General features: G+C 36.6%; 3 protein-coding genes across 6 annotated transcripts; 1 reads left to right on the forward strand and 2 right to left on the reverse strand.

The window, feature by feature from the left end:
• Window positions 1-420: 420 nt before the first annotated feature.
• Window positions 421-2,270, reverse strand: LOC113724729 (putative clathrin assembly protein At1g03050). The gene is made up of 2 exons (XM_027247600.2): window positions 1,625-2,270; window positions 421-1,529 (listed from the first exon to the last, which is right to left on the reverse strand). The coding sequence occupies exons 1-2, from the start codon at window positions 2,268-2,270 to the stop codon at window positions 421-423; spliced, it is 1,755 nt and encodes a 584-aa protein (XP_027103401.1).
• Window positions 2,271-4,396: 2,126 nt separating this feature from the next.
• Window positions 4,397-7,449, reverse strand: LOC113726693 (peroxidase 43). The gene is made up of 4 exons (XM_027250555.2): window positions 6,862-7,449; window positions 6,563-6,745; window positions 6,240-6,402; window positions 4,397-4,950 (listed from the first exon to the last, which is right to left on the reverse strand). Exons 1-4 carry the CDS (start codon window positions 7,063-7,065, stop codon window positions 4,529-4,531), a joined length of 972 nt encoding a protein of 323 aa, XP_027106356.1. The 5' UTR covers window positions 7,066-7,449; the 3' UTR covers window positions 4,397-4,528.
• Window positions 7,450-20,195: 12,746 nt separating this feature from the next.
• On the forward strand, window positions 20,196-22,666 carry LOC113726694 (glycine-rich RNA-binding protein RZ1A). 4 transcript variants are annotated; one of them, XM_072075061.1, is made up of 4 exons: window positions 20,196-20,354; window positions 21,338-21,466; window positions 21,762-22,297; window positions 22,407-22,666. In XM_072075061.1, the coding sequence occupies exons 2-3, from the start codon at window positions 21,356-21,358 to the stop codon at window positions 22,269-22,271; spliced, it is 621 nt and encodes a 206-aa protein (XP_071931162.1). In that variant the 5' UTR covers window positions 20,196-20,354; window positions 21,338-21,355; the 3' UTR covers window positions 22,272-22,297; window positions 22,407-22,666. The 4 variants fall into 4 exon arrangements, with proteins under 4 accessions (XP_071931162.1, XP_027106357.1, XP_071931164.1 ...); XM_027250556.2 differs by having other exon boundaries at window positions 20,201-20,354; window positions 21,348-21,466; XM_072075063.1 differs by having other exon boundaries at window positions 20,280-20,354; window positions 21,348-21,466; window positions 21,741-22,297.
• Window positions 22,667-25,194: the final 2,528 nt, after the last annotated feature.

Raw genomic sequence — 25,194 nt, forward strand, 5'->3', positions numbered from 1 at the left:
AGATACTAATAAGCAAACTCAACTCTCAGCTTGATTCAAAAATTTTCTGCTCGTCTTATTTGGATTGCAAAATAAGCTCTGAAAAATGATAATAAGTGAACTTGAAGAAAGAAGAATAAAGTAAAACACGAACATCGAAAAATAAGAATACTAAAAGAATATCTCGATCTTTTACAAGTAACTTCGAAAAGTTGCGTCTCCAAGTCTCAAGGACCGTACACCATGTTAGAAACTGAGAAATCGGTCGGAAATGGTTTAACTGACAACAGTATACAGTAGTCGCATGTAGTATGAATTCTTCTATTTGCTAACTGCTTTTACGAATTTCTTTTGAAAAATGCCTCAAGAAACGCCGGAGCTCAAGCCCCACCCCAAAAAAAAAAAAAAAAAAAATTATAGTTACATACTATTACCAAAACTTCAATGGGTGCCCCCATAACCGCTCATGTGATATTGGTTTGATTGTACTTTTGCTAATCCTACGTGCCCTTGCATCCCATCTCTTGCATATTGTTGCCACATTATCTGCTCTTCCACTAGAAGTCTCTGTTTCTTCTCCATCTCAGACATCTGCACATAAGCTGGTGGTGCTATTGAAATGGAAGCTGCAAAAGGATCGGCACCAGGTGGATGAGCTCCATCTGCGCTCGGAGGTGCAGGCAGTGCTAGCATCGCTGGCCTTCCAGCTGACCCAAGTGCAACACTGCTAGCGCTTCCAGTGGCTGTAACACCAGATGCAGCTATTGCCTGTTGCATAGCTCCTTGTTGATACATACCATCAAGCACCATGGTATCAAGACCGCCAGAAAGCGACACCTGCTGGTTAGACAAATGGCTAGCAGATTGTACAAGTGCTGTCTCCCAGTCTCCTGATTCGTCGAATGCTTCCCATGCAGAAGTGATACTTGTTGCAGGAGCATTTGTTGATAGATTACCATCAAATAAAGCTAAGGCCAATTTATCTCCGTGCTCTTCTGTTGTTGGGGCATCTTCACCCAAGTTCAACAAATCCCCTACTTCTTGAGTTTTTGGCTTCTCTTTTTCCTCTTCTTTAACCTCTTCCTGCTCCTTTTCTTCATTTTCCTCTTGAAATCCTTCCGGAGGTGGCAATGCTTTCATTGCATTAATGTCTTGCTCTGGTTCAGGCTCCTCGTTTTCCTCCGCGGGTTGAGCCTCAGGCTTTGGCTCAATCATAGTGACCTTCCTGTTTTGCTCCATTACTGACTTCTCCCTTATAAAGTCGTCCATAACATCGAGCTTCTTTTGCGGTATTTTCTCAACATCTGGATATTCAGAGGCACGGACTATTCCAACTGACTTACACCAGCCGTAGAACATGTCAAGCTCATCATACTGCTTCGAAACACGGCAGAAGATCTCATATACCTTTACAGAATCGGGCACGTTGAGCTCCATGAATCGATCAACCAAGATTCCCAGAATCTCAGTGATATCATAATATAACTGGAAACTTTCTTTGACAATGGGATAGAGAGCTACCACCACAATCTTGTTGTTCTTTGCTAAACCTGATTGGCGTTTTTCAAGAATGGGAATATTAAGTTTTATCGTCCCACAATCATTAAGGAGGAGGTTAAAATTTTTAAGCGAATGCAGTACACACCTGTTGGTCGACAAGCTAAAAACCTTTCGAGAAGTTGCATCAGGTGGTGAATCCTGGAAAACACCTGTTCGTTCTTCATTTCCCGCACAGGTGTGGATCTCACAACAATGGCGTTAGGACCAACTTGCTCGTCGTCTTCCGGATCATATGAAAATGCACCGCGCTTACCTCTCCGATTTTGCATTCGAAACTCAAGTTGTTCATCAAGGTACAATGCATAGGTTCGGACAAACGCCGAATAATCCCAAGAATTCGATTTTGAAGCATCGCGAAAATCAGACATGTTGAGAAGACGAGTCCCGCGCCTAGTTGCGAAGAAAATCTCTTGCTCGTACGCTGGATCACCATCCGCCAGCAGCCGCTGGACCAACATTAATGTCTTGAGTGCAACCACCCAATTTTTTGTCTTGCTTAGGCGTCTCGATATGGTGCTAACGCATGCACCAACATAGGCACGAGAGTAACATGTTAGGCTCATGATCTCTCTGATATGCCTCTCATCAGCCGGGTACTCGTCGTGTCGGGTGGCTTTAACAATCGCGACATCAAGGTCAGATAAAGAAGCGCTGCTTCCAACTTTGGCCAAGCTTATGCTTGTTTGATCCTTGACTGCCCCAATGGCCTTCCTTAACTTGCTTGGAGCCATGACCGATTCTACTTCTTATATGCCTGCGATGAATTAATTAATTTGCCAACTAATGATGGTTGGCGCAAATGTTTTTTTAGATGGCAGAATCAACCTGAAAAGCCAGAAAAATAATTCACCATGTGGGCATCACAAAAGAAAAATTGTTAAACATTCGTGCAATGCAATCCATTAGAAAACAAGTACATAAACTGATAAGCAACACTTATCTACAATGTAGGAATAGACGTATATAGGGTTGTGAATGATGAAATAATGATGAGTAGTATACTAGCTTCAAAGAATAATCATCCGGACGTGGTGGGTTTAGAAATAGTTAGATATTTGTTGAATTCAAAGGAGGAAGAAGAAAAAATATGGGACGATGTTCGACCTCGGAGAGTCTCTGTTAATGAATATTCTGCATGAGAAAGAGAACAAATTGAGAAAAAAGAAGAGAAGAAAATGGACTGGGGAGCTTTTGCTTTTCCACTCTTTTTCTTCTCCTCTCATCCAATTCAAATTTCTCTCTCTTTCCTTAGTTTCTTTTTGTCGCCTGGCCTCTCCTCGTCAAGGACTGCCACCATATATCTCCCTCCATTTCAGGATGTTAAAACGGTTCCTGAACGGAGACCAATAGGCCATGTGGAGCCATGAACTTGTGTGAATCATTCACTTAGAAAAGGGGTAATTTCATAAACCTCCCCTAAGGTTTCTAATAATTTCACTTAGTTCTCTTAAAATTTTAAAAATATCACTTACCCCCCTTATTTTCAAATTTTTGTAACATTCTTAACCCAATTCAAATTATATGATTCAAGTATTCATTTTAAGAAAGAGCAGGAATTTATCTCCAATAATGCCCTTTTATTGACTTAATTTTTTTTAATTGTAAGTATAATAATCATATGTTAAAAATAAGGGCAAAAAGCATGAAGACATTCTTTTTTTTTTTTAAAAAAGAACAACATATAATAATTGCAACCATGAGCAATATGCTTTTTTAAAGTACAAACAAATAATAAAATTTTATTTAACATGTTTTCAAATTACAAGATAAATTTTTTCATTCAAGGTTTGTCTATTTGGTACTCTGAGGTCACATAGTAAGAAATAAATCCGATATTATTGTTATTATTTTTTGACAAAAATGTAGATTTCTTCTACAAAAGTGTTGCAAAATAGGAGGCTAGTTATAATTTAAAAACTTTAGTATTTGTCCAACTTTTATTTATCCATATGTTCACCACATGCCCTTAGATTATCAAATGAGAAAAATCTTTCTTTTTATGCAAAATATTTTTATTGAATTTAATAAATTTTATGAACTATTTAGAATCTTTAATTTTTATTTACTTGAATCGATGGGTTAAAAATTTAGAAAAACAAAAAGGAAAACATTTTAATATTCATTTGAGATGTTTAGAAGATGAAAAAAATTATTTTTTTTTATCTTTACAATAAAAGTGCAATTTTGGAATGAAAATACTTTCTCTTTCCTAAACATAGTATTTTAATGACATAATTTGAACTGGGTTGAGAATGTTACAAAAATTTGAAAATAAAGGGGATAAGTGACATTTTTAAAACTTTAAGGGTGCTAAGTGAAACTATCAAAAACCTCAAGGGAGATTTCTGAAATTATCCCTTTGGAAAATGATTTATTATCTCAGATTTTTTTTTTTTTCCTCTTTTTTCTCTCCTCCTTTTCCACCTTGTGACAGATGTTAAAGTTTGACAAGTTTCTTGCATGATTATAAATCCCAAGCAGGTATAGATCGAAGAAGTGACTCACAATTTAGCTATTGAACTTTACAATAATAATATGTCACGCAGTGCAGTTAACTCCTAGAAGAGTACTCCCTAACGCATCGAGTTTTCTCCTCAGTTGATATGTTTCGAAAAAATTTAAAAAAAAAAAAAATCAATTTCTATACAGTACACACCTTTTTTTTTATTTTATTTTGTGGTCTGGCCTATTGCAACAAAGGTATAAAACCGCAGATCGTAACTGAATCATAGATTATGTAATCAAGAATTAGAATATGATATGATGGTGACAACAGAGCCATGCAGCTGTAAATGTTTCTATACGTACAACAAAGTATTGTGTTCCAATTACTGTCTAATCACGGGACATCTGTGTATTATAGCGAACATAAGAACAGCTCGATATACTATTATTCATTGGAGCATCAAATACCGTAGTACATATACGTGTGTGTGATAAGCACGTGATTTTTCTTTCTTTCTTTCTTTGGGAGGTAAATATAACACGATCAATTAAAAGCAGAACAAACACGCCTGATTGTGCCTTGGGAACCAGTCTTCACTTCAATCCTGCCCATTTTGATCATTGCAGCAGCAAAATCTTGCTCAAAAGATGGTCCCAGGAATGGAGCAAGAAAACCAAAATAAGAATCCACCGCGCTCCTTGTAGCTTCATCCTCGTACAGGCTGGCGTCGGATCTTAGGACTGCAAAGCCGCTTCTGATGTTTCGCAGAATCTGGTCGTCGAACGTCTGCCCGCTGCCGCGGTCCATCGGCAATCGAGCATTTACATCGCCATTTTTGGGACAGGTACTGGTTAATTCAGGGAGAAGTTGCGGGTCTATGGAAGGATCAGAGCCTCCATTTGGTGGGAAGTTGTAGAGCCGGTTTGTCATGAAGAAGCATGCTGTGGTACCAATTGTGTGCGCAGCTGGAAAATTTGTGTGAACAATAAATATTTGTTACAATGTTCCATCAAATGGTTCCTAGCACATTTCAGAACAGCAAAGAACTCTTTTTTGTGTCTATCTAAACATGTCTTCTTTTCTTTTGGTGACCCAGCAATTAAGAGTGATCACATGGACTCTAATTATGATCAGTGGTATGTATCATTTCCGAAATTAAGAGGCTACAAAATTCTTCCTCGCCACCTAGCTCCCTTCTTTATTATGTTGGAAACTTTCCCACGTGAACTAACAAATCATACACATCCCATTGCCATCCACGCAGGGGCAGGAAACAGCAGAGATCAAGCGGTCAACAATCTATTATTAGTAGTGATTTTCAACCCCAGAAGAAAAAGTTGTCCACCGAACAAGAAAAGAGATGATATATGAATTGCACGCACGCACGCTTGCGTTCATCTAACGTAAAAGCTTCATCTCCCGCTCGTGGGCTTGAATCTTTTCTTCTTTTACTGCTACAGATCAATTTACTATAGTGTGATTAGTGATGTCGACATGTAGTCCATGTCCAATGTGTAGATTCCAAACCAATTTACAGTACTTTGATTTTTATCCACAATTTTGTCCTTGCACGGCGGAGTTGCTCAAAACAAGACTAACTGAATCAATCTTTTCTATATATATGTTGTTGACGATGTACACACACGAACATGAGCGCGAGCACTAGCAGTGCTTCTGAGATACACTGACAAATAATCCTAATTTGAATTTGAATCTAGTTCATACACTAGCCCAAAAAGTCAAAATTTTACTCAACAATTTTTTTCTGTTTTTTATTTTTGTGCCAAAAACTTTTAAAGTTTTACTGAGCCTTTTTTTTTTTTTTCCCAAAAAACTTTGTGTGCATTTCACTGCTGCGCGCATGGCTCGAACTAGTGATCTCCCTCAACTACAGCTTATTGGTAGTTCTATTCAGCCTGGTGATGGATTACATCAACATAAAAAAAAAATGTTATTTGGGCTCCATTTTGTGTTATTTGCATTCTCACCATTTATTTTATCACATAGTTTAATAAATAAAAGTTATTTAATTAAAATGACAGTAGAAATGCGATTAACAAAAATGCAAGTGCAAATAGCATTTTCCCATGAAAATGACAAAAAACAAATTGACGTTTACTGGCCTGATGATAATTTGCTGCAGCCAGTTTAGTCACGTCCCGTGATGCCTACCAACTAAAGTGCCATATGGCCTGCATGCGTATTGAGAGAGAGAGAGAGAGAGAGAGCAATGAAGTGATGAAGTATTACGTACCGCTGAGAACCACAAGGTCTTTGGCGGTGAGGCCTTTCTGCTGAAACTTGGTCTTCAGTACCTGAATTGAATCCCCAACATCCGGCATGTTATCAGCCAAGGACTTGTCCGAAACTAGTCCATCTCTTCTTCCGGTTTCAACCTGGTAAAACGGTCCATTGGCCTGTGGCATCAAGAAAATCCAGAAATCCATTTCAGCTAGCCATGATACATGCCTAAACATAAGGAAGCATCCTGATGAAATCTAGCTAGCTAGCAGTAAATAATACAGTGCAGAAATGGAAGAAGAGAAGGGTATAGCTAATAGGGATCAAGTCATCAACCAAAACGATGGCATCTCTTGCGGCCAGAGCCACAATATCTGCACAAGAAACCACCCCCGGACACACAGCTTCCAACTGTGCCTTGGCATTCTCAATCACATCAAAACCTTGGAGGCCCTGATGCCCAAATGCTCCTTTCTCTGCTGTTGTCCCGTTCTGAATCAGTATAGACCCCTCGCACCCCTGCAGGAAAATGCCCATTTTACAAAATCAAACAGAGAGAAGTAAATGCACATTCCTCTTATACATCAAGGATAAAAAGCTGCTAGGATTGCTCTGGTGCAGAGTATGCATGTGACCTCAACAAAGCAGTCGTGGAAATGAAGCCTAAGCAAGTGTGGAGCAACATCTTTGCTGGAGGCGGCCGCTTCACCGACAACATCTCTGACAATGTTCTCGGCATCTGGGCAAGTGTTACCATAGAAACCAACTCTAAGCTGGCCTTGAGAAAACCCGACTAGATAACCACTGCTCAAAATGAGGATCAAAACTAGTTGTACCATTTGCACTTTAATTATTGTTATATGCTACTATCTGTGTTCTAGTCCTATAATTTCCTATTAATGAAAGAGCATTAATGAGTCAAGGTTCAGACTTCTATAGCCGCAGCAAACTTGTGAATAATAGTATCTTTCAATATAGCTAATATACTAGAGTGAGTTGACCGACTCCAGAGTATGAAGAAGAAGTAGAAGACAGGATGATGAAGAAAGATATACACGCATACAAGAGGAGCAATTAATATAGTAATCGGGAATGGGTGGAAAAGAATCTTTGCTTGCTAGCTGCAAACCTCTAAATTTGAGCTGCCAGCAATTAAAGGGAGGGTGTGCAATGTGTCAACCGTCTTTGTTGCATGTATTTTGTTCTCTTGCTCTTTTTTCCTTGCTACTAAATTGCGGATACAGTTTGCATAGCTTTTTGGACGTTTTAGCCATATATATAGCTGGTGCGCCACTGGTAAATAGTTCGTCTCTACTCTATCGGATTCTGACTGTTTCAGTCTTTTGCATATATTCTAGGACAAAGCGTCCGTCTCCACTTAACTTTTCCTGTGAGGAGCAAGTTGAGAGTTACTGTATCTCTTATCTCTTGCACGGTAGGATTTTGCTAAATGCTTATTAGTTACAGTGAGGTGTAAATCGTTTTCCCAGACTCATTTCTTTCAGGGTAAATTACACCTTACCTCGTCTAATTTAATGCTTTTCTATATAACTTTCTTATGTTTTCAAAAATTATATATAACTTGCTCATTATTTGAACTAAACTGTCAAACTAACAAAATTTACCCACCATAACGAAGCCGACTAAAATGTCAAAGGTAATCTACGTTACGATAAAATTTATTTGTTAATTTTACAGGGATTATATACAGATTTTAAAAAAATACAATAGGGTTATTTGAAATGAATATAAACTATAAGGAACTAGAATGTTATACATAATACATTTATATATTTTAGCCATTAATTTCAATCATTTTAATATCTAAATGAGAGTAATTTTAATATTTTAAGTGATTCCGTTATAGAGTACAATATCCATCAATCTAAGACTTTAGTTAGTTCAAAACATAAGAAAATAATAAACGACTTTTGAAATCGTGGGAGATTGGTGTGAAAAGGCAGTAAATCACATGAGCTAAAGTGTAATTTACCCTTTCTTTTACAAGTATTTTGCTAGGGACTGAAAGATGAAAAACTATTTAGTTTCGTCTATTTACGTGAATGAATTTCCAATTCGGGGGTATGCACCTCTTTTTGTAATCAATTTCATCTAGTCTGGCAATCTGCTTTCCTCAAAAGAAAAACAGACAAAAAAGGAAAGAATCTCTGGGAAACTGCATGCCGAAACTCGAAAGTCGAAGTTTGACATCAAAATAGAGGCAACAAATAAATCATCATCCCATATTGAATGAAACGAAATTGGCAGTTTGACACTGTCAACAAACAATTTTGGGCTGTAATCTTCATATAGTATCAGTTCCTATACCAGCTTACACTCATGAGCAGTAAATCAAAATTCATCAATTTTCTTTCCGTGTCCCTCAAAATAAGGATAATTTTAGCAACCTTCCTTGAGGTTTCTAATAATTTCATTAACCTCTTCTAAGATTTGAAAAATTACACTAATGTCCCTTGAGATTTATGATTTGATAACAAAATCAGTCTATCTCTGACAAATATGATTAAAAAAATTACTTCAAGGAAAGAGAAGAACATTTTGTTTCACAATTGCCCCTTTGCATTCTAGTCAAGATATATTAACGAAAATAATTATCAGTCAAGATGTATTGTAGTTATGATTGTTTCAAAAAATTTCATGATTTTCAATTAAAATTGTAATTTTTAAATATTAAACTGAGAATAGTAGAGATTATTTACCTAATTTAGGATATGTCTTTTGTGATTTTGCGCAGAAAAGAACTTCTAATTTTGCCTTTCTTCTACCTCTTTTCTAAGCCACTTCCACATAATTACTCTAATACAAAGGCCATCTCTTTAGTTTCTAAACCAAGGAGAAAATTTCTCAAGAGCATACTTGTTTTTCTATTTCTTTTCCCTATGCTTCCTTTTCTTGTAAACAATTGAAATGTGGTCAAGTCAAGTTCTGTCAATCATAAAATGGCACCAATTAGTGTAGCAAATTCACTCCATTTTTGCAAGGGGAGGTCAGTGTAATTTTTCAAGCCTCAAGCGAGGTCAATGAAATTGTCAAAAACCTTAGGGTAGCCTTCTGAAATTATCCTCTCTAAATAATGGAAACAAATAAATTTTCTAAATTGGCGTGATGTCCTTGCAAAAACTAGTGGTGGACGATATGGAAGGCAAAAGAGCAATATTACTATGATGTTGTTGCTATTAAGTGCTTGAAACTGGTCCCAACTCACTACTGGCAGCTTTCCACATCGAATGAAACAAGAAGCGTGAAGGTGTTGAAAGAAATACATAAGCTTGGAGCAACCAAGAGAAAATGAAAAAGAAATCTCATAACCACTTCAACTCAGTAGTCAGCTGCTTATTTAATACATATCTATCATCTTCTTCTCCTTCATTTTTTTTTTTTGGGTTCCCCTTTCGTAGTCACCACTTGGCTGTGGCCCTATTTCTTAATTCAAGGTCCAAAAAGTAAGTTAGCTTTTTCTTCAAATTGAATTAATACCAGAAAATTAAGGAATCAAAGAAAATGGAACAAAAATTTTTGTGGGGTGGGTTGGTTTAGGAATTAGGACGATGACTGGATCGCGCTATTTGGTATTCCCTGCATGTGGATAGGAGGTTATTTGAAATAATTACTATAACATTTTTGTAATGCGATATATGTGAGATAAAAGGGTGATTATAAATTGTGTTTATGATAGAAGTAGAACAAAATTTGAAATTTTTTTTTACAAATCTTGCTAACCGTTTGTTTTTTCCCGTTGTTTGATTCATTCACTCCTATGGGCCCATTTGAGATGTTATGGTCAAAGCAAAAGTTATCTTTCTCCTATTAAATTTTTTTTAGTAAAAAGAAGTTTGGATGAATACGATTTCAATTATCATCACGAGTCAAGACATGACATCCATATCATATATCGCTTAAAATTGTGTTATTATAATCAATATTCTCGTAACTTATCTTATCAGGAATAATTCTTTTAAAATGTTGAAAGATCCATGATCAACCATTTTATGGACCGAACTCTTACATTCATGATCAGTATTCCTTGTGAGTCCCTCTAAATTGGAAACAAAATCCCTCTAAATTAGAAACAAAATCAACAAATTTAGGTGATGTCCCGGCAAGACTAGTAGTGGACGATATGAAAGGCAGAAGAACAATATTAGTTTATTATTAGTAGTAAGTGGTTGAGACTAATCCCAACTAGTGACTGTTGAAGGAAATACACAGGCAGACAGGCTTCGAGCAGCCAAGAAGGGGAAAATGAAAAAGAAATCCCATAATCTCTTCAAGTCAGCTACTTATTTTATACTTATCTACCATCTCATTTTATTCCCCCATTCGGAGTCGCCAACTTAATTGGTTGTGGCCCCGTTTCTTCCCCCCAGGTCCAAACAGAGAAGTAGCTTTTTCTTCAAAACGAATTAACACCAGAAAATAGATAGAATAATTGGAAATTGAACAGAAATTTTAGTGGGGTTTGAGCGGGATAGGGTTGGTCTAGGACAATGACTGATTCGTCCACAGTACAGGAATAAAAGGAAATTGAACAAAAATTCAAAGGAGAAAAAAAAAAAAATCTTTCCCCAGAACTCTTTGATTCGTTCATTGCTATGAGCCCGTTTTGAGATGTAACAATCAGAGCCGCTTCCTTCTTTCTCCTCTCCTCTCCTTGCCTTGCACGTCTAGAAGGTCGCAACCTTCTGGTGGCCGTGACCAAATTAAGGAGGAGAGGGAAGGGCTGATAGGTGGCAGGCAGGAGAAAGAGGGAACGGGAGGAGGAGGAAGAGCGATGATGGGTGGGGGTGGCATTGGTGGTGGTTGTGGTTGTGGATGTTAGTTTAATTTTTAAAAAATATTCTAAAATTATTTTAAATTTAAAAGGTATCCCAAAATATATTTCAAAAATCCCTCCAAAAAATCACAAAAAAAAAATCTATAGTAAAAATTTTTCATATACACTGCTATAGTAAAATATTGCAAAAACACCCTTAAAAATAGTTAATCCAAACCGAGCCTAAGTCTATCCTCTCTCTTTCTCTCTCTCTCTCTCTCTCTCTCTCTCTCTCTCTCTCTCTATATATATATATATATATATATATATATATATATATATTATAAGTCTCGGTAAAATGTTGAAAGAACAAAAGAAAAAAAAAAAAAAAACCTTTCATAGGGATTCCTTATTTTGTTTTCGATATCGCATGGACCGAACATTTTTTCCTCCCATTTGTGCCAACTAATCTCCCAAAAATCATAGGGACTATTCCACTATTTTGTGAAAAGATGAATTTTTCTTTTGATCTTTCATTTACATTGACACGATTATGAGCTGTTCAGGTGACACGGATTCATGCAATGCTGTTTCTCTGATAGCTTTTTGGATTCTTTTCTACATTCGTTATGATTAAACAGAAAGAATGATAATTTTCTTTTGCCACCCCAAGAAATTTCAATCAGTATATCCGTTAAATATTTGGTGAGTATGCGTTAATTTTGTATCAGGAGTATATGTCTATGATGATGTACTTGTTGCGTTTATCTTCATAAATTAGAACGTACAAGATTACTTTCAATAACGGGCCTATAGATTATTCCACATGCATAAAAGTTGTTAAAAATCTGGAATCGAAAATTGCAACCAATAGTCAAAGGTCAAAGGTTCAAGTGCAATAGAGCTGCTAATTAATTGCCTCAACTTTTGTAATGCCCTCCAAGATTCATGATTTCTGTCACAACACAAAATTAATTCAATTAATTTTTTTTTTTTTTTTGATGTATTTGAGGGCTGATGGCCCTGTTACATGGACACTAATCTGGGAGTCGCGACACCCATGCAACCAAAACTTAGCAAACTTCTCAGAATCCGTCTTCCTTCCTGATGGATATATCAAGTTGTGCTAGACGGTCAGCACTCTGATTCCCTTCTCTCCATGTATGCTGGGGTCTGCATTCCCAAGCTTTATTAGCCAAGCTCAATCCATCTCATGACTTTCTTAGGTGGAATCACTTCAACAACGGGGCTTTCAACTCTAAATCAGCTTATAATTTGGGCAAAAATCCTTCCTCATGTCCAGTAGATAATAGAGCTCCATCCCTCTTCCATTGGATCTGGAAAGTCAATACACCTTCAAAAGTCAAGCTTTTCCTTTGGCTAGCTTCCCAGGACCAACTCCCTACAAAAAGCCTTCTTGCCCACCGTACATTTCTATCCGAAGCCTCTTGCCCTTTTTGTGCAGCTCCTTCTGAGAATTCGGGCCACGTTCTTAGGCTTTGTAACCAAGCAACATCCTTTTGGTTTAAACTTACCCAAACCTCTCAAACCTACTCCCAAACCAACTCAGATTTTTATTCTTGGTTCAAGGATGGATGCTCCTCCACCATTCCTTCCCATTTCAATCTTATTCCCTGGGGAACCATCTTTAGCCTTGGTTGTTGGAGCCTTTGGCAAGCTCGCAATGCTAAGATCTTTCAGAAAAATTTTTCTGATCCTATCAAGTTTTGCCTTCACCGTGCCTTTGAATTTTACCTATTAGGACCTGATTCTCATATCACCAGATCCCCTAGACATAAAAAAATTCATTAGATGAATCCCCCCGGCCATAGGTTTTGCCAAACTCAACACTGACGGTTCGGTCTCTTGACCTTCAAACCAGGCAGGAGCTGGTGGCATAATTCATGACTCAAATGGGTTATGGATTGCAGGCTTTGCAAGAAATTTAGGCTCCTGTTCTGTTCCTTACGCAGAATGCTGGGCTCTTAGAGATGGTTTACAACTTGCAAAAAACCTCAACATCCACTCTCTCGAAGTGGAGATGGACTCTTCTAGTATCATCTCCTTGTGTAAGTCAAATAATCTTATCTCTCATGAACTTTCGCCTATTATTCTTGATTGCAGAGAGCTGTTGACTACATTCCAACAAACATGTTTCTACCATAACTATCGCGAAGCAAACAAATGTGCAGACATCCTAGAAAACTGGGGAAGAAGCAGCACTCAAGACTTCACCTTTTTTGAATTATGTCCTAATTTTGTCCTTCCCTTACTTTTGCAAGACTTCCACTTTGTAGACTTGACTTTTACTTTAATGCATCTTTATTTACCAAAAAAAAAAAAATTAAGGGCTCTCTACTGGGGAATTTTCAATCACCTTCATCGCAACGAACGAATCAGTCTCTAATACAACTTTCCTATGTCCCAGCTTCCATGTTAACTCAACTGTAGACCATGTATTACTGGCCCACAGTTCTGCAGCACTATTACTGGCTAATCCTAGGTTCAAGCACAAGCCACCAAGTTAACATCCGTTTCCATCTCTGATTAGGCCTCCAGCTCCGGCCAAACCAGGGTTGTTTGCTGAAGCTCCATCCACATTAAGCTTTACCCATCCACATGTCACTCGGAAAGTATTGTACTCATGTTTTATTTAAACTCCTCACGGATGATATTGCACCATGCAGAGGAGGGTTATACAAGTACGCATTTTTTTGTGGATGGATAATATATCTGTGTAAAAAATGAATATAAGATTGAATATACATGGATGCACAATGAATCTGAAATGTGATTCCAGATATAAAGTACTAATGTAAAATAAATAAATAAATACTACAAATTATGAGAATATCTAGAATTTAGATACGCTGGTTCCCTATCTTTTAGCCACTCAAAGTTGTTTGTGAACATTTCTACCAGACAAGAATTTATACTACCACAATGTATGAATATATATATATATATATATATATATATATCTAGAGATGTGTGCATATAGCGTGGATACCTATTCTTTTTTTTTTTTCAAGTGTTATTTTTTTTATTTAATTCTAGAGGGTACGATGTGATTTTGAAAAAAAAAAAAAAGAATGAGAAAAAGGTGACTTAAAAAAAAAAAGAAAAAGGTCACAAGTGTCCTGTTATAGTTTTCAATCTCATTTAGAGTGGTTAGAAAGGAATAGCGTTTTATCGTTTACATGTGTCCTTAATTGTTTAGGTAACAACTTTAGTATTGTCATTTGTAGTAAAAAAAAGAAAGATAAAAGAAAAGAAGAAAAGAAAGTAAGAAAGGCACGTCCAAACTTAGGGCCTGTTTGGAAGGTGAGTTTTTTGGGTGTTTATATAAAATTTTACTGTAGATCACTGTAGAAGTTGTAGAAAAATTTTGTAAAATGAAAAACTTTTTGTAAGATGAAATTTTTTTCCTTTTCATTTTCTTTCTTTCATTTTCTTTTTTCTTTTTTTTCTTTCTTACTTCTTTCTTTTCCTTCCTTCCTTCCCGCTTCTTCTCCCTTCCCGTTCCCTCCCCTACTCCCTCTCCCGAGACTTTCATGGCCGCAACTCACAGCAAAGTTTTTTTTTTTGGCTTTTTTCCTCTTCCCCTCTGCCTCCCCCGCCACCCCTCTTCTCCCTCTCCCCCTGTCCTACCCACTTCCCTTCTCCTCCCCTCCCCTAGCTGCGATCTGGTCGCGCGCCGGATCACAGCCCCCCTCCTTCCCCTCTTAAATCTCCTAAACCTCTACCTCTCATCCTCCTCCTCATCTTCAACCTCGGACACAATTTCATTCTTAATTGCGGACAAATCAATCCTAATCTTGGGCTTAAGGCTCCATTGGCTCCACTTAAAGTCCGACGAGGAATAGGCCCTCTGAATTTTCATCAATTTTAGCCGAAGCTTCTTGACAAAGTCGATCTCCGCAAGCGTGGTAGTAGCAGAGGCCATAATTGTTAGGACAACGAAGGGCAATCTGGAGGCCGAGTTCAGAAAATTCTCCAGCTTCCTGTCGGCGCGGTTTTTAAAGGAATTCGCCCGGTTCTTAATCAATTGGAGGTCGGCACCTGCGGAGAAGCAGACCTCGCTCCATCCTTTGGAGATGAACGAGAAAGCCTTCTCCGCTGTAACGATTGAGCGGGGACAGCGATGATGATGAAGATGACGTCGTCCGGGCCTCCGGGGAGGCTTTCATATTAAGCATCATCTAGAATTTTGGGAATTTAATGCACAATTTGATTTTTTTTTTTCCGCCTGGGGGTTTGTAGAGAATTGCAGGATTGAGGTGCTTATGACTTGTGAGAGATAGTAGAGTTAAATGAGCAAAGGAACGGCTAAAATTTTGGAAAAAAGTTTTTGTGTATTTTTGAAGTGTATAGGTTAAAATTTTTGATAAGTTTGTTGGGTTCCTATAGCAAAAGTTGTTAAAAAACTAGTATTATACAAACTTGGTAAACACTTGAGGTTCCAAACAGGCCCTTAGAGCTCCACTGATACCAAAAAAAAAATAAAAATTCAACTTGTGTTTTAAACTTTTAACAAAGGGTAATCAATTGTTTTAAAGCCGGCCGGAATCAAAAGAACTAAGGGTCTGTTTGATAATATAAAGAAGTGCTGAATCTGAATTTTTTCAGACATTCAAATATTTTGAGTGTTTGACAAATGAAAATCTATTTGCTGAACTTGTTAAGCAGTGCTGAACCTGTGTGTATTTTTTTCAACACAAGAATCCTAATTGAATGCTTAATTTTGATAAAAATCAATAGAATTATTTCAACTACCTTATCTTATCTACCAAATCTACCCTTGTTTGTTAATTATATTCAAAATTTTTATCTAATTAAACAACATAATATTCTCTATCTAACAATTTTTAGTTTTTCTTTTCTCCTTTTTTAATGACTTTCACATCTTCTTCATACTTCTCATATAATATATTTTATCTTTTATATTAATTTGATTTAAAAATAAATATTATTATTTTCAGACCTAACAATTTTAAACTAATTAAATTATAGATTCTATTTCTTTTTTGAATGAAAGGATATAAGGGCAAAATTATCAAATTAAATTTATTAAGCATTCAGCTATAAATATTTATCAAACAGTATAAATAGGTTTAGCATTAAAATTCAGACATTCATATTTTTTTTTTCAATGCTTAAAATTCAGCAAATTCATTATTTTAACATTCAGATTTCAGAATTCAGACTTCAGAATTCAGATTCAGTTTTATCAAATGGAACCTAAGAAGAACTCACCAAGCAAGCAATCATCATTAACAAGTATCGATTTTTTTTCTTTTTCTTTTTCTTTTTTTGAGCAAGTCCTCAGCTTAATTTCCTCCGCCCCCATCCCACTTCTTAATCATATCTATCCCCTACTAAATTTTTTTTAAATTAAAAAAATTGATTTTCGATATTACCCAGTTTACTTTTAGACATTTAATAATTTGCTTCCTATTTGAGTTACCTCTCAATTGGACCTCACAAAGCTGCCTCCTATGTGTCGCGTATTTGTCTTTTTCCAAGTTCTATTTGCAATCTAATTTTTTTTAAAATAAAAAAAAGAGCTATTCAGGGGGCTGCTACAGTTTTTAACTCACTTAAAATAACTATCAAAACTTTTTTTCAAAAAGAAATAAAATAAAAAATTGATTGATTCAAGTAGTGCGCCATAAATTTGCTAGAATAAGGTATTTCTTTACTCACTTAAAAGTTAAAAATCGCTAGCAATGTGAAAGTAGTCAATTTCTGTAATAATCAACAACTAAAATGTGAACAACATTTTTACTAAAACCACTCCAACTTCTAATCTGAGCAGGTGCATGGCATTTTCTTAAAATATAATTGGCTTCTTGATTCATCATATATCAAGTCAACAAATTCAAGGTAGCATCTCTAACATGTTTGAACATTTGATATTGTTGAGAAAATAATATAGATGACCTATTAGTCTATTTAAAAACAAAAAAAAAAGGAAACTATAGAAGGAAATACAAAAAAAAAAAAAAAAGAGGTGTAGTGTGTGTGTCTAATATAGAGAGAAAGAGAGAGAGCATTTCCTTAAAAAACAGGGTGGAATACAATTTAGGTTCTCAGGTTGTATTAAGAAAACTTACTAGAATAAAAGTTTGGTAAATGGTAGAGGTGGCAAAATGGGCGGGATGGGCGGGATTTGCTTGGGTTTGAGATGGAACCGAGTCATATGGGTTTGGGTCCAACCTTACCCATATGTGTTTTGGAACTAACTTGGGCGGGATCATTTTGGGATGGGTTTAGATTCATCCCGCCCAATACCCAAATTCATTTTCTACATATTTTTTTTCCTTTAATTCATTTTTTATTTTTTTATATAATTTTAATATTTTTGATTTATTAAATTTCTTTTAGTTTTATTAAATAAACATGCAAGTGCTTTATACTCAAGATTCCCACCAAAAATTGGATTAACAAATAAAGGAAAAGATATATATACAGCCATATTCCAACATATATCAAGATGGCCAAGGTCCTTAGGACGTTGAATATTTATCCTCATCATTGTCCAAGGATGACAGGTCTAAACTAACTAAAATGCTAGAAATTCTTGTGGATAATGACTAAGAAGACTACTAGATTATATTCGCTGGTATGACTATAAAAATTGTTAAAGATAATTTTTGAATCTAAGACTCCGTTTGGATTGACTATTTTTTCAAAAAATAAGTTTTTCAAATACAATGTTACAGTAATATACAATAACTCAAGAAACATCCCATCCATATTAGTATATCAAATATTTCAAAAAAATTTTATAGTAAAAATTTTTCATATACACGGCTACAATAAAATATTTCAAAAACACCTACCAAAAACAGCTAATCCAAACGGAGCCCTTGCCATTTGAGCCCAATGGGTACCCAAGTATTTCCCATCCTTTCCCATTCATTAATGGGTATAGTTGGGATGTGTCCCAACTTAAACCCAATACCAAATTATAATACCCATCCCGCCCAAAGTTCCTTTGGGCATGGGTAGCCCATTGGGACTTGGGACAAATTGCCAGCTCTAGTAAATGGGATAATTATCCAGCACCATGCAAGCAAAAACGTCCTCACCCCCTTGCAAAAAACCAAAAAGGTGAACTACTCGGTTAGTACATTGCTGGCAGAAAAAGTTTTACCTTTTTTTTTTTTTTTTTTGTCTACACAGGGGTATCCCGGCCTTCGACCCGACTATTCTCCCTGCGACCCAAGTCCATTCCCCTCGAACGCATTACCCTCGGAACTCGAACCGTGGTCGCCATATCCTAAAGAGGAGCAACGAACCACTCGAGTTACCCCGGGTTGGGCAAGTTAGTACATTGCTGGTAGAAAAAGTTTTAGGGTTTTTTTTTTTTTTGTCGACACAGGAGGTATCCGCCCTTCGGTTCGACTAAATGAAACTCAAATTTTTTTCACTAATGCTGGGAAGAACATACTGAGAATCACCTTAAATGAAACTCAAAAATTTTTTCACTAATATATTCAATTCCTAGTCAATTTCTCTAACTTTTCCCTTTCTTTCTATTTTTGAATACACAATTTCCTTTTTGCTGTAAAAATAGGGTTGAAAGCCATAAAGCTCTAGTGGAGGCAACAAGTTCAAATCTCGGGATAGCAGGGGAAGTGACATAGCACAATCTAACTAGATGACATCAAAACCAATATATGGTAGTTCATCACTACCTAAATCGACCCAAATGACATGTATCCTGAAGTAGGTTGCATATCTCAATGTGGTAATTAGAATGAAACTCCACATTTTTAAAATATTGATAAAACTATTGATAGCATAAATACCAGAGATGGAGAAGTAGTTATGATTGGCTTCAAAAACAGACAAACTCGAAGCAACTACTGATTGCTAATTCTCAAGAAAATATCCCTCTATTTTCATCAAATCATCACCTCCAAAAGATCAATTACATGTCAACTTATAGGCAGGAAAAAAATCAGCATGTTGAAGTTAAAAGAATATTGAAAATAAACTACATAATGAAGTTCTTTCATACTTTGTTTAGGCAAACAAAAGGGGTGAAAATTAAGAAAAAAATTTATTTAATTGTGGAGTTTTTTACATAGAATTTCCCGTAGTATATCTGTATAATCAAGTGCATTGAGGCAAATTACGAAGGAAGTATAGATATACCTCTTGCTATTCAATTTGAAGGTTTTACAAGTAAATCAATTAAAATCTTAAAGCCTCTAGTAAAATTACCATCACCTCCTGCTCATATTTTCACCTAAAAAGAAATCAAACCAAGATAGGTAAGTTGAGTAAAAATAAGTTTCAAAAACAAAAGAAGAGCCATTTTTTGGATGGATGTAATGAAGTATGAACATTTTTAGACAGTGACTACAAAATAAAAGAGCTCAAAATGTTAAGTTCAAATTATTCAAGTCGAGCTCGAGTTTAAAAAAAATAAAAAATAATTATTTTATTTTATTTTAAAAAATTAATAAAATTATAATTTTGTTAACAAATAATAAAATATTATGATATATATATATATAATTTTACTATTAAAATAAAAAAATATATAATTGAACTTGAGCCGGCTCGCGAGCTAATAAATTTAGTATTTTTGAATTCGAATTCGATTTGATCAACTCGAATTCGACTCAAGGTCGATGTTAACCGAACTCAAGTCGAACTCGGACTTGAACCGCTCACGATCAATTCGCGAGTGATTCGATTCGTTTGCAACTTTAGTCACAACAGATGCACGTTTGCTATTTTATGCTTTTTAGGTAGACATGCTAAACCCTTTTGGAGTTTATGGAGGCGGACGACCATAACTTGGCACCCTCTTCCTATTTTATGTCCATTCTTTAAATGACAGGAGTTTATGCAAACAGTCACAAAAATTAAAAGTTTTACAGAGCATGTTGCAATTAATTCAATATGCTAGAAAAGCTATAAAATAAGGGAGTAAGTTTGGAGTGGGGATTGTTTGAAATATTTATTATAATATTTTTATGGTTTGATGTATATAAAATAAAAATGTAGCAAATAATTCTTTTGCAAATACTGTGTTACCCAAACAAATCCAGTACTGCCAACTGTCACGGGGCAACAATAGGGCCCACCAACTATCACAGCAACGGTTGCGATCAACCCGTCAGTCGTCAATTGCGGTCAATAAAATGAAGGCCGGGTCAACGATTGTTGATATGCAACTGGCTCCACTAGATCAATATAGGAGTACCTGGCAGATAAATACGGAATAAATAGAAAAATTATTCGGGTTTTCGTTTTCTGATTTCTGCGTTCCTCAACCCTAAAGTAAAGCAAAGCAAACCAGAAGCACTCAAAAAGCGTCGTATAGTTTTCTATGTAAGTTCATCTGATTCGAACCACTTGCTCTAAATCTTATATGTAAATCTTATACACTGTAATATTGATGCCCGCTTCATTATTTTTAGCCGTTAAATTTCAATCTGTATTTTTCTTTAACCTGGAAAAAGGAATAATGGAAATTGTGGTTAGATCTGATTCAATTAAGCGGCTTGATAATCTAGTGTGCCATGTATCTCGAATATGGGTCTATGGAGATGAGGGGTAGAAAAGGGGTTGATGGAAATTGGATTGTATAACTATTAGAGATAACGGTGTGGTTCTTGTCGATGGGCTTGCGATGTTATCTGTTTTTTCTGTTTTCTTTTTTTTTTTCAATTTTCTGGGATTTTATTAAAAATGATGTGATTTTTAACTCTGCAGCATGTTTAAAGATAAGGGTACGGTAATTTTTTTAATCTGGAAGAATTAATTGTTGTAGGGATGGTGGGAACAATAGTGTTTTTTATTAAATTATTCGTCATAAACCTGTCCGTTATTGGCTTATCCCACCGATTATGGGGAGCACAGGGTACTCTTTAGTACAAGGCAGAACAATAGTTTGCTGTCTCCATTCCGCTTGGCTGTGTAAGACCATATCTTTGGCTAAAACCGTTATCCGGAATTGGAATTTTTTTGTTGTATTATTTTGCATGTGGTAGCAACTGTTGGAGGATGTTTGACCTATTATATACGATGTGAATATGCTTTTTCTGATTTTAAGATGTACAGAACTTAAATTTCTGTCTTGATCAGTTCATAAATGCATGTGGTTTAAAAAACTTTGCAAATCCTGATGTTCTCTCTACTTCCTATGAGTAACAGAATGGGTTTAAACTTGTAAGATGACTGTTAAACTACAGTGGATGCTGATTTTTTATAACTGTTCTGGTCAATCATGAATTTTATTTTATGCTTTTCTGTAGATCTTTTCTGGGTATTTTTCTTTTCTTATTCCATTTCTTATGGATCAATTTTGGTAGTAAAAACCAGATTGCAACATGTCTGATGTTGCGGAGTATCGCTGTTTCATTGGAAATCTGTCATGGTCAACATCTGATCGAGGTCTAAAAGATGCATTTGAGAAATTTGGCCATCTTATTGAGGCAAAGGTAACTGTGTATCACTTGTTTTTGATATTAAATTTTAACTGTGATATGTGTTTGTTCTTTTAGTGACCTGTTGATATATGCTATGATCTCCTTGACTGTCTTCTATGTGTCACACTTTCCAAGACCATAGAAAGAGAAAAGGAAGAAAAAGATTGATATTGTCTTCTTCGTCGCGTATTGATCTGACATTACTAATTCTTTTGCTGATGAGAAATGTTCTGAGCACCATATTTCAGACCTCTGCTTTTGACCTTTCAAATTTGTAATTTTACAGTCATTGCTGGTATAATTATAGGTTGTTATGGACAAGTTCTCTGGACGCTCCCGTGGATTTGGATTTGTCACTTTTGATGAAAAGGATGCAATGGAGGAGGCCATCCATGCAATGAATGGCATGGATTTAGATGGCCGACCTATCACAGTTGACAAAGCACAACCTAACCAAGGTGGCGATCGTGATATTGATCGCCCGCGTGATAGGGACCGTGGTCGTGATCGAGATCGTCGTGATTATGGGGGTGGTCGTGGATCTGGTGGTGGAGACTGCTTTAAGTGTGGTAAACCAGGACACTTTGCTAGGGAATGTCCTGATGATGGTGGTAGAGGAAACCGATATGGCGGTAGAGATGACAGATATGGTGGCAGTGGTGGAGGTGGAAGAGGTGGTGGGCGTTATGGACCTGAAAGGAATGGAGATCGGTTTGGTAGCCGTAACAGAGATGGTGGTGGTCATGGGGGAGGTGACCGATACAATCGTGATCGATCTGGGCCATATGACCGTCGTGGTAGTGGAGGTTTTCGCTAAGGGTAGAATCTGACTGCCACAGATTGGTATGTGAATCAATTTGGTTCTCTAGATTCTTGCATTTAGTTTTTATGGTCTGTTAATTTTGTCTCAGGTTTATTGTGGTACTAAAATTCCTTTTCATGTGCGTTGCAGTGGAGGAATGGATGTGCTGCTTGTGATGGAACCAAATGGCTTGAAGTATATTGGAAAAGGATATTTTGTCTTCTTGGCATGTTGGCAAAGTGGATCAATCTTTTGAATTCATGAAAATTGGCTCTAATATTCTACTATTTTGTGTTCGTAAGATGTTCGATATATGGTCTGATGGGTGGTCTGTCACTCTTGAATGCTATTATTGCTGCTGGTTATCTGCTTTGTTGATGGAAATTTCACTGCCCTTATTTGCTGCTGGATGCATAATGATTTCATACACTGGAAATTGCACATCACAAAGTTTTGCATTATGTTGGGTGGTTTGAGGACATACGGTGAGACCTTAAAATTGGTGATAGGAAAACCTTGTTCCCCACCTTCAGGTGTGCCTGTCAATTGAGGTGTAGAGGCTGTCTTACAAGCTGTATGTCCTATGTTCTGGTAAAGAAAGATTTAAACGTGTGAGTAAATCGGGTAATGTTTGTTTCCATCAAGTATATTATGAAGTGAGCTATTTTAGTGTTTCCAGTATTAATATTTTTAACGTTTTGGCAGGCGCCGTAATTGGCCTTTTGGATACATAGTGGATCTGTTTGCTAATTGGGGGTAGGCTTTTAACATAATAAAATTGAGAAAGCATTTTGGACAGCAACAAGCCCTCTGGAAGTTATCGCACTGTTAGTTACTCATAGCTTCTGCAAGGTGAACTAAGGGAGGATTATGCCCAGTTTAAAATCCTGGCAGTTATTTAGATACTCTTGGGGAGTCAGCAACTTTTGTCCACGATCTTGTTCTGGTCCTCTCTTTGATTTACTCTCTTTGGGACAAGAGCTTCCTTTCTGTTCTTCTAGTCTCCTGGCTTTTGTTGCTGAGACATATTTCAGTGGTCAATATGTGTACGAAGTTGCAGTGTTTTTCCTCTTTCAGTTCGTGGTTCTTGGTAACTGTGCCTTGCAATCTCAAGGATGGATCAACCTTTCATAAACTCTGTTTGAGACTGCGGCATTTTCGAGTTAAATGACTTGTCCCAGCAATGTCAACTTGTGTTGTTGGGTGATGAGAGTTCTCTGTCTGTGTATCTTTTTTGTTTTTCCCATTGGTCTATCTTTTATTATTTTTCATGTTAATCTTTTAGACAATGGGGGAACGGGAGTTTGGGCAAATTTTTTTTCTTCGCAATCCTGCTAATGGTTGATGCTTTACTGCTCAGATGGCTTTAGACCTGGTGCTTGCTTATACTTTTTGTGCTTTCCGCTATTAGTAACTTCGTTTGTCTAGCGCAGATATCTGCTTGTTTATTATCGCTGCTGGAGTGGCTATTGATTTCTCTCCTCTTTTTAATGATGATTCTTGGGTTCACTTTCCTGCAAAGGTTCGATTGGAAGGACAGAGTCCCAAGTACTTACGTAGTTTTTTGGTATGTCATGGCGGGTTTGGTGAGGTTTTGATATGTCAACTGTAGATGAAATTAGCACTTTCATGGATATAATGCCAACAGCAAGGGCGATTAGATTGTGTAATCAACTAATCATTGTTGCTCCTTGTATGTAAATTGTTCTGTGCTTGAATAAATGTTCTAAGTCATTTTTTGTTGGTAATCATATGAACAATTGTATGTTCTCCTCGCTTGCCTGCCACTCTTCTTTAAGCCCACTTAACTCCATCTTTACCTTCTGTTCTGCAGAAATTTTTTAGTTTGCAGTTTTTCGGTCTCTTCAATGTTTTTATGATTGACGGTTTTGCACAAATTGCATTTCTTCCCGAGAAAGTGGTACCTATTGTTTGCCCGTTTGCTGTAGAAGATACGCTGTTAGTCCCCCCAACTTGCATAGCTTAGAATCCTACGCAATTTAAGATAAAACATACTAATAATCGTGGCTTAAAAGTTGGGGCTCTTTTTTGTTGTGGTGGGGGGAGCATATTTTTAATCGCTGGTACTTTCGTTCTTAGTGAACAACACTTCAGTTTAAACAGATTTGATACTCCACAATCGGATGAAAAAGAAAATCTTCTGAAGACGCAATTTCTTGCACCATGAAATAACTGAACGTGGTAAAAGAGAGAGGAGAGGTGAAACCTTAACGTTAGTCAGGCAGTCGGATTATGGACTCTTTACTGGTCATAATGGTCTGGATGCTACGTACCACGGGACAGATACGAGAATCATTTTTCTTGATCTTCCTTTCGAGAACTGGGGAGGAGTTGAACGTTGCTGGTACTCCTGAACCATATGGAGCTGCTACTGGGTTGATGATAACTTGGGAATTGTACTCTCTGAAATAATGTGACTCGGGGATGGTAATATAGAACAGAATCATCATCTGCATTGGACACGTTATGTGCCCGTGTGAGTAAGCAGGCTGGAGTGAAAGTGCACCGTATGCAAACAAAAAGTTATGATCTGAGCAACAGCCAAACATCATGTGCAAGCACTTGTGGTAAAGAACCATCTTATTTGGGGATAAGTTGCTATGGTTTTTAAACAGTTCTTGCAATTATGAATCACAGGTTCTGTGGTGACTTGGGACACAAGAGCAGCAAATGTCGGGCTCAGTTCCCTATTAGAGATGAAAATTGAGATAAGGTTATTAACTTCGTGCTCATGCTGGTAAGACTGGCAAGTGATGCAACGATAATATTTAGTGCTTTCATATTTTTGGAGGAAATTCTCCTTATTACTGAGTTAGCGTTCATCATTTTAATCTGGCATCTGCATTACCTTTGTCATTTTTCTTTAAGCTTATTTTCACTCAATTTCATGTAGACCACTGGAAATAGGCTATTAACT

The sequence above is a fragment of the Coffea arabica genome, chromosome 2c (genome assembly GCF_036785885.1).
Source record: "Coffea arabica cultivar ET-39 chromosome 2c, Coffea Arabica ET-39 HiFi, whole genome shotgun sequence".
In the NCBI taxonomy this organism is placed as follows: Eukaryota; Viridiplantae; Streptophyta; class Magnoliopsida; order Gentianales; family Rubiaceae; genus Coffea; species Coffea arabica.

Bases quoted from the DNA above. Each gene is read 5' to 3' on its own strand.
- LOC113724729 (XM_027247600.2), bottom strand. From the start codon at position 2,270: ATGGCTCCAAGCAAGTTAAGGAAGGCCATTGGGGCAGTCAAGGATCAA. The intron at 1,530-1,624 runs GTGTGTACTGCA...AACGCCAATCAG, and splicing joins TTTAGCTTGTCGACCAACAG to GTTTAGCAAAGAACAACAAG.
- LOC113726693 (XM_027250555.2), bottom strand. From the start codon at position 7,065: ATGGTACAACTAGTTTTGATCCTCATTTTGAGCAGTGGTTATCTAGTC. The intron at 6,746-6,861 runs GTCACATGCATA...ATTTTCCTGCAG, and splicing joins TCCACGACTGCTTTGTTGAG to GGGTGCGAGGGGTCTATACT. The intron at 6,403-6,562 runs GTTGATGACTTG...TTGATGCCACAG, and splicing joins CAAGAGATGCCATCGTTTTG to GCCAATGGACCGTTTTACCA.
- LOC113726694 (XM_072075061.1), top strand. From the start codon at position 21,356: ATGTCTGATGTTGCGGAGTATCGCTGTTTCATTGGAAATCTGTCATGG. The intron at 21,467-21,761 runs GTAACTGTGTAT...GTATAATTATAG, and splicing joins GCCATCTTATTGAGGCAAAG to GTTGTTATGGACAAGTTCTC.